Genomic DNA, 9,093 nt, shown 5'->3' on the forward strand with positions numbered 1-9,093 from the left:
TCATCCCAGGTGGGTGATGGGGCTGGGGGGGGCCCAAGTTGCTGGGGGGCTTTTGCAAGCTGAGACTTAGTGAGGGGACAGACAGGGGTGTCAGCAGCACCCCCTGGCACACGGGGGCTCCTCGCTGTGCTGGCACAGCCCCCCATGGCCCCTCTTTGGGGACAGCAGTGGTGGCTTGTGGAGGCACAGCACAGACTCAGTCCCCACTGGGACTGAGGGCCACCCCCATTTTCACTGTCCTGCCAAGAACACCCTCCCAGCAGAGGAGAGAAAAGGCAGGGACAGCTGGTGTTAAAAAAGTTATTTTTTTTTTAATTTTTATTATTTTTTAAATTAATAAAAAACCTTCAACCTGTTTTTTTTTGCTGGGTCTTTTTTATGGTTTTGTGGGTCTTTTTTTTTTTTTGGTTTGTTTTTCTGTTTGTTTTTTTTTTTTAAGCAACATTGATTTGAAAACTAAAAAACCCCCAGCTCCCCCCCTGCCTGGGGAAGCACCACATAGGGCAGTCACAGGGACAGGGGGACATCACTTTGATAAACCCCCAGGCCCTGGGGGTGCTGAGGGAGGGAGGATGGGGTTGGGGGCAAGTCCAGGGGGGGGTCTGTGCAAGAAGCCGGGCTGAATTTCGGGAGCCAGAGAGCTGCTTTTGCTCTGGGCACTGCAACAAGTGCCCAGGGAAGGCAGAGCTGGGGAGGGTGTCCAGTGGCTCCATGTGTGTGTGGCTGATGATCTGAGGTGCCAACAGCCACCTCCACCCATTTGTTTTTGTTATTCCTGTCCTCCCCTTCCCTCTCCTGCCCTGATGTAGAGATGCTGGGTGGGGATAAAGCCACAGGGAAAACCCCCAGACACCCACAGCTGCCTCCACGCTGCTGCTCTTCTCTCTGGATTTATATACATTAGATATATTTATATATTATAGTTATATATTTTTTTTAAAAAAAAGGGGAGTAGAGAGCAGCCAGAGACTCTCATGGCTCAGTGCCCTCCCTGGCAGCATTTGCTCCACCCCCCTCCCCCCCCCCTAAAAATAATAATAAAACCTAGAAAATGATTCCAGTGCGTTTCTTGGCGAGCCCCCGCTCCCAACGCCCCGGCCCGGCCCCCCTGACCCCCCCAGCCCTCCGGCAGCCCCAGCCTTATCTCTGCCCATCCATGGTGGCCACGGCTTTCTGTGGGGGGGCAGGGGGCGGCGGGGCGGGCGGCCAGGAGGGCTGCGGGTGGTGCAGGTGGTGGTGGAGGCCGTGGGTGGTGGGCGAGGACGGGGGCAGCCAGGCGGGCTGGTGGCTGGGGGGCGAGGAGGCCCAGAAGGGGCTGAAGCTGCCCGGGGGGGAGCAGGCCATGGAGGTGATGGGGCTGTTGCTGCTCTGCAGGCTCTCCGAGGTGCGCAGCTTGGAGAACATGGCCAGCGCGTCCGGGAAGTTGGGCGGCGTGGCCGGCGTGTTGCTGGGGGTGCACATCTGCAGGGCACAGGAGAACGGGGCTGTCAGCTCTTTTTTGGAGGGGGTCCCCACCTGCCCACCACAGGCAGGACCACCGCTGGGGATCCTGCTCGTATCCCACATATCCACACCCGAGGGTCAGCGTAAGGTGTGGGAGAGGCTTCAGCCAAGCTGGACATTTTGGAAGGACATTTTGGACCATCCCAGATGCTCAAAGCCCACGGATGAGGCGGGTCTGGGGAGCAGCACAAACAGGGCTGATGCAAAGGGGTCCAGCACGGGGGGTAGGTGTCACAGTGAGCTCATGGGCACTCTGTTTCCCCTTCCCCATTCCCTGTGACTCTGATCAGATAATCCTGGACCCTCTTTCCTGCCCCAACGGGGTTGGTGGAGATCCAGGGAAGCCCACCCTGTCCAAAGTCTATACAGACCCCTGACATTTCCTGTTCGTGCTCTTTTGCCCCACTCTCCCCTTGGACACCACAGAATAAAGAGAGCTGAACCAACGTATTTTGGGGTAAGAGCCTATTTTGGAAATCTTCATCATCTCCTGATATTCCTCTCCTCACAGCCATGGACCTCTGAGCTAGCCTGATATTCAAAGGGCTGTGTGAGGGGGGAACGGCAGGTAGGGAGGGTGTGGGGTCCTACCTCGCCCCACAGGACCCCCTTTCACCCATTTTCCTCAGCCTCTTCCCCTTCACACCCCATTATGGCAGAGAGAGCAAAAGGCAAGCAGGGCCCCCCCAGTTCCTGGTACAGGCTCTGCCTTCTTGGTACCCAGCTAAATTTAGCACCCGGACAGTGATGGATCCGTCCCTTTTTCCAGCAGAGGAAAAATCCACTAGGGAGGACCCAGCCCCGCTCCGGGGCTCAGGGGCTGGCACAGGAACCCCAAATCAGCACAGAACTGGCTGAACTGAGAATTGGAGAGGTGCTAAAAGGGGGATTGGGCTGTGTATGCAAATTCCCACACGGCTGCACACACAGGGAAGGGCCTGTGTGCAGGGGGATGCCTGGACATGGGGGGTCCATGCACAGGGAGATTTCACCTCTCTGGTTAAATCCATCCCAAATCCCTGTTGCCCTCCTGGAGCCACAATTAACAGATGCTTGTGGGGACTTCAAGCAGAGTTAAAGGGCTTGGTCAGTGTCTGCTGCTTTTAGCAATGGGGGAATTGAGATATTGCTGGTAGGGAATACCTGTTTGATCTCTCCCATCCTGGGGCTTATCCCAGGATTTGCCCCTGGATGGTGTTCAGCTGCCCCTGCTGCTCTCCAGCACAGGCAAACACCTAAATCCCTCTTAGAGGCTCCTGCTCATCCCCATCCCAGCCACCCTGAGTGATGCTGGGATCAAAGGAGCAAACCCTTGCTGGGGGTTTGCCAGATCAATTTGAAATATTAATTAAAAAATAAGAATTTCCATGTAATTATTGCCTTGCCCCTCTTAAGGAGAGACATCAGAGGGTCGGTCACCAACACCCCAAACAGCTCTGGCGAGTCTCGGCCCCACAGAATCTGCAGGGAGTGTGGGGAGCCCCCCACAGAGTGGGGGTGACAGGGACGAGCCCCCGCCCATCAAACCACAGCCACACTCACAGCTTTGTTCCCTGACGCTTGAAAAAGAAATAGAAACTGCCAGCACAAAACTCCTCATCTCACGCCTGCCTTGAGCCGTGTGGGGCATTGCAAACTGCTCAAATCAGGATGCTGGGGAGGGGGAGGGAAACACCAAATAAATTCCCCAAAATAGGAGCATCTGGAGGGAAGGTAAAAGGTATTTTGACACCACGTGGAGCACACGGTGTTATGAAAACATTGTTGAGGAGGGGGAGAAGCGAGTGGCTCGGTTCTGGGGGGGAAGGGGTGCCTGTTTTGGTCGGGGTGGGGATGGGGTTCACCAGCCCTGCTCTGCAGGAATTGCCCCGATGAGGTTTTTGGGGGAGAAGAGCAGGGCTTGGATCTGCTCCTGCCTGCTCCCCCGGCCCTCTCCCTCCGGGAATGCCCCTTTCCCACCAGGAGACCCTCTGCAACCTCCCCGGGGCAGCACGGAAACGTGCGGGCTGGGGAGGAATTGCAATAAAAGGGGTTTTTAGTGGGAGCTGGCTGACAAAGCGACTTTCTCCGAGGGAAAGCCAGCGCTTGCTGCCGGCAATGCCAGGCCGGCATGGATGGAAGGAGAAAAGGGGGAAAATTCGCTTTCACCCCCACCAGCTCCTTCCCCAGCGCGGCACCGCTCGGTTCCTCAACACCGGAGGATGGCGGGGCGGGGGGGGGAGAGGGAAAACAAGGAGAAAACCCGCCTAAGAACCAAAAAACAAAACAGCCGGAGGGGAACAACTTCCTCCCTTCGGCCAAGGGGATGTGCCCTCGGCCAAGGTCAAGCGGCGTGGGGGGAAAGGGGGGTCCAGGCGTGGCGCCCCGGGCCGGGCAGCCCGAGCTGCAGCGCGATGCTCGCCGAGACAAACTATTTCCTGGCAGACATTTTAGCTCGTGTTTACATTCTCCGGCTGCGTGCTCCTGCGGGCGCCCAGCAATATGGCTGGCAGGGAGCTGACAGCTCCCAGGGCCGGGGGCTGCACCCCCTCGGGGGGCTCGGCACGGGGGGGCTCCTCTGGGGGGTGGTGCTGGTAGGGGTGCGGGTATGGGGGGGTTTGGTTGGTGCTGCGAAGGGTCCGGAGGTGTTTTTGGGGCTGGGGGCGTTGGGGAGGGGATGGGGTGAGGGAGGGGTCGGGGGTCTCACTTACCATCTGGGGGGGGTGGTGGCTGCTGGGAATGTTGGTCTCCTGGAAGAAGGCGCTGAGGGCTGTCTGCGGGGACAAGCTGTCAGCTCCAGCCCACCCGAGACAAAAGGGGGAGGGAAAACACGCGGCCCCCCCCAAAGCTCACCCCGCAGCCCCCCCCCAAAGCTCCCACCCCCCTGCGACCGCCCCGGGGGGCGCACCCAGGGGTGCCCCCAACCCCGCCGGGCCTTGGGGCTGCCCTTCCCCCGACCCACCGGGGAGATCGTGCCCCCCGCTCGCTCGGGGGCTCCCCACGCGAGGGGACACCCCAAGCACCCCGTGTTTACACCCCCGCCCCCTCCCCGCGGCACCCCCATCCCCGGACCGGAGCGCCAGGGAGGGGCCGGGCCGCAGCTCGGGTTACGGCCCGGGTATAAATAGACCCGGCGGAGCCCGGGGCCGGACCGCGCCCCGCTCCCCGGTGGGTACCGGGGGGGCGGCCAGGACCCCCCCAAAACCCGGCCACGCGTGTCGGTGGGCCGGGGCCGCACAGCCCTGCCCCCACCCGCACCGCCTTCCGCCCCGCGGCTCTGCGGGCAGCCGGGCGGCGCATCGCGATCCGGGGCGCCCCGGTTCCGGTGCGGCTCATCCCCGTTCCGTGCCGCCCGTCCCGTACCTCGAACTGCCAGTGTGCCGCCTGCAGCAGCTGCTTGGCCTGGTCGGCGGCGCAGCCCGCCGCCAGCACGAACTGGTTGATCATCACCTGGTGCCGCAGCTCGTCCATGTTGACGGACATGGCGGGGCGGCCCCGGCCCGGCCCGCACCGCCCGGAGCGCCCCGCGCCCGCCGCGCCCGCCGCGCTCCGCCGGGGCACCGGGGGGCGCCCGCGCCCCGCCCCCGCGCGCCCATTGGCCGCCGCCGCGCCCGCGCCCCGCCCACCGCCCGCTTCGAACCTTCCAGCTGCCCCGGCGCCTCCCCATTGGCCGCCGCCTGTGTTTTGGCTGCAGGCCGCGCCGCGATTGGCTGGAGGGGGAGGAGGCGGGGCCAGGCGGGAGGGGGAGAGGGAAAGGGAGGAGCGGCCGCTGATTGGCTGAGGGGGGTTTTTCATCGGGAGGCGTTGGTGACGTCACGTTCATTGAGGAGGTTCATTGAGGAGGGGCTCGGGTTGGGGGCGTTGGTTAAGGGGAGATAATTGGGGGGTTATTGGGGGGGTTCAGTTCCGAGGAGGTGTTCGGGGGGGTTATTGGGGGGTTCAGTTCAGAGGAGGTGTTCAGGGGGTTATTGAGGGGGGCTCAGTTCAGAGGAGGCGTTCAGGGGGGTTATTGGGGGGGTTCAGTTCCGAGGAGGTGTTCAGGAGGTTATTGGGGGGTTATTGAGGGGGGCTCAGTTCAGAGAAGGTTTTTGGGAGGTTATTGGGGGGGTTCAGTTCAGAGGAGGTGTTCAGGGGGTTTTTTGGGGGGTTATTGGGGGGTTCAGTTCAGAGGAGGTGTTTAGGGGGTTGTTGGGGAGGTTCAGTTCTGAGGAGCTGTTCAGGGGCTTTTTGGGGAGTTGTTGGGGGGGTTCAGTTCCGAGGAGCTGTTCAGGGGCTTTTTGGGGAGTTGTTGGGGGGGTTCAGTTCCGAGGAGCTGTTTAGGGGGTTAATGGAGGGGTTTTGAGGGGGGTTCAGTTCAGAGGAGGTGTTCAGGGAGTTTTTTGGGGGGTTATTGGGGGGCTTCGTTTCGGAGGAGCTGTTTAGGGGTTATTGGGGGTTTTGAGGGGGGTTCATTGAGAAGAGCTTCTGGGGGTTATTTTGGGGGGGTTCAGTTGAGAGGAGCTGTTTAGGAGGTCATTGAGGGGGGTTCAGTTGAGAGGAGCTGTTTAGGGGGTTGTTTGAGGGGGTTCATTGAGGGGAGCTTTTAGGGCATCATTGGGTGGATTCATTGAGAGGAGCTTTTAGGGGGTCATTGAGGGGTTGTTTAGGAGGTTATTGGGGGGGTTTTGAGGGAGGTTCATTGAGGGGAGCTGTTTAGAGGGTTATTGAGGGTGTTTCAGTTAGGGGGCTTCATGGAGAGGGGCCCTGGACAGGGGGGTTCATTGTTGGGGGGTTACAGAGAGGGGGGGCTCTGCCCTTCCCTGCATACCCCGGTTGTGGGAGCCACTCCCACGGGGGCTGCACCTTAACCCCCTGCCTTGGCTCCCCCAGCCAGGCTCAGCCCTCACCCCTCATTCCCTTTGCAAGGCTCCTCTCTTCCTTCAGCAGAGCTCTCCCACCCCCTCGTCTCCTCCTTCCTGGGGACCCTGCTGCCCACTGCAGGGTTTCCCCCTTAACCCCCTCCCTTGGCTCCCCCATCTGGGAGCCATTTACCCTGGAGATGGGACCCTAGCCAGAGCAGGGACCCATCTTCTTCATCCCCATGCCCCTCCCATGTAAAGGCTGTGGGGTTCAGGGCAGCTCCCAGTTTGGCGGGGGGTGGGGTGGGAATTGGGATTTTTTGTTAATGGTTAAAATCCTGATGACTCTGAGCTCCAGTCCCAGCCTGCAAGGATGAACTCTCCCCTGGTGTGCTTGCCCCACACCACATTTGAGCATCCGAGTGGGACTTGTGCAATTTGTGCCTTGAAGTGTTTTGATTAAAAAAGGAAAATTGGTGTTTCAACCTAAAACAAATAAAGAAGGGACTTTGCAAATGCATGGTGTGAAAATAGGTCAATCTGGGAAGAGCCACTGGAGGTTTGGATGTGCCAGTGGTGACCAGCTGGCCAGGAGAGAGGGAATGAGGAGCAGAGCAATGGAAACTCGAAGCTGCATCTGCAGCTGGTTGCCCCAGAGTGAAGGACTCTGTGGGGCTTCTGCAAATTTCTGGTGATCCCATGAAGGTGAAGTCCAGCAATGCCAGTCTGTGCTTGCCCAGGCTGGAATCCTCCTGGGATATTCAGAGGGATCCCATCATTGGGATTCAGTGATGGGTATGGAGGGTCCTGCTGACCCAGGAAGATTTTGGTAGCTTTGTCTTCTTGGAGCAAAACCAGCCTTGAGGCAGGTGTGGGTGTGAGAGGAGCAATTGCAGATGCAGGATGCCAGCCCCACCTGCCTCTGCACGCAGCCCTGGCGAGCTCTCAGCCCCTCCTGCTTGCCAAAGCCACCCGTGTGCACAGCCTGGCTTCGAGCTGGGAGCAGCCAGGACGTGGCAGGAGCTGGGGGATGATATGGCTTCGAGGGCAGGATCCTCTCTCTGTGCCACACACACATCCCAAATCCCAGAGCTGGGCAGCAGCAGCTTCACACAGCCCAGCAGCACGTGCATTTTGGGGTTGAACTTTGCATTTTCTCTGGATTGCCCCACCGGGTCTCTGGGAATCCAGAGCTTCCCTCTGGCTGCCCTGGCAGGTCAGGAACCCCCTGGACAGAGCCCCCAGAGACACTGGCTGTGATCTCTGGCCATGGAAAAGAGTTTTCAATCTTACAGCATGAATTACCAGCTCTGAGTGTTTGATATCAGTAATAATTAAGCGTGGCACGGGTGCAAAAGTAAAATTTTAGGATTCTAGATAAGCGGTCCAAAGGGGACAAGATGGAGGAAATTGGGTGTGCCTTGTCCTTTTTCTCCTTCTTCATGCCCTCCATGTCTCACTGTGGTGTTGGCATTTTTCTGTTGGTTCAGGCTGGGGACACACTGTCCAACGTAGGTGACAGATATTGGCACGTTCTTGTAAATCCAGCCCAGGGAGTTTCTGGTATTTAATGTTTGTCACATCCCACTGAGGGCAGAGCCCCACACGCTGCCCTGCAGGACAGAGCTGGGCAGGGCAGCAGAACATGTGAGAGATAAACAGAATAAACAACCTGGAAACCAGCACAGACCAATTATGGCTTCTGCTTTGGCAGCGGGGCTGAAATAGAGACTTTTTGCAATCTCAGAATCATCAATACCACGGATTCCGACACGGGTCAGCCCTGCTGGGGTTTCTCCTGGCTTTGTGTGTGCTGGGATGTGCAGCTGGGCAGGACTGGGAGGGCCCCGGCCCTCGAAGCCCATCCAGCTTCGTCCCCCAGCTCCTGCCGCGCTCCACTGCGGCACTGTCCTACAAAATCCTCTGCTGCAGTAATCGCTGGGAAAAAAAAAAAAAAAAAAACCACGAGCCGTGCATGCAGGCAGCAGCTCTGCGTGTAATGACTGCCAGGTTATGGATCTGCACGGGGATAACTTTGAATTATTATCTGCACTAAAGCCCTGCAGTCTGCTGTGTGCCGGTAATGAAATGTGCTGGCTCCTTCTCCCAGTTTCCCGCTGGCGGTGCTGGCTGGAGTGGGGCTGGCAGCTCAGCAGCGCTGGGCTGGGCTAGAGTTTTAAATTATCCATGTGTAGAATGGGATTCCCAAAAATGCGTGTTGGGGTGAGCAGGGATCAGTTCCTGTGGTCCTGGGGCTCCTAGCTGGGCACAAACGCTCAGAGCTGGATCAGGCTCCTGATGTGGATGTCTCACCTCTTCAGAGAACCATTTGGGTTGGAAAAGACCTTTAAGACCGTGGAGTCTTAAATCCTCCTCTTGAGCCGGTGCTCCCGCTGGCACCCAGCCCAGGTGTGCAGCAGCACGGACATGGTGTCACTGCTGGGATGTGTGTCCCGGCGTGACAGTGACAGGCTGACAAAACAGGGCACAAAGCCACCCTGGGCTGCTCTTTGATTTGGCTTTTCTCAGCTGCCTTTGGGGCTGTGTGTTAGGAAGCAGCTGGGAGGGAGTTCCATGTGTGCCTCTGCAGGGAGGGGATGAAGGGGGCAGCCCCAGGACGGCCTTTGCTGTCACCACTGAGTAGCCGAGGACATCAGGGCAGCCGATCCGCCCCCCTGCACATCTCCCGTTTGATATTTATAGCACTCGTGTTATCAACTCAAATCAAAATCATGTGATGCTCCGCTAACTGCCGCTGCCGGGCTAATTAATC

At 58.8% G+C, this 9,093-nt stretch overlaps 1 protein-coding gene across 1 annotated transcript; it reads right to left on the bottom strand.

The window, feature by feature from the left end:
- Positions 1-1,140: 1,140 nt before the first annotated feature.
- UBALD2 (UBA like domain containing 2) lies at positions 1,141-5,016 on the bottom strand. Its single transcript, XM_021541692.1, has 3 exons — positions 4,846-5,016; positions 4,194-4,256; positions 1,141-1,461 (listed from the first exon to the last, which is right to left on the bottom strand). Exons 1-3 carry the CDS (start codon positions 4,963-4,965, stop codon positions 1,141-1,143), a joined length of 504 nt encoding a protein of 167 aa, XP_021397367.1. The 5' UTR covers positions 4,966-5,016.
- Between the last annotated feature and the right edge of the window lie 4,077 nt (positions 5,017-9,093).

This window comes from Lonchura striata, chromosome 19 (assembly GCF_046129695.1).
Source record: "Lonchura striata isolate bLonStr1 chromosome 19, bLonStr1.mat, whole genome shotgun sequence".
NCBI lineage: Eukaryota > Metazoa > Chordata > Aves > Passeriformes > Estrildidae > Lonchura > Lonchura striata.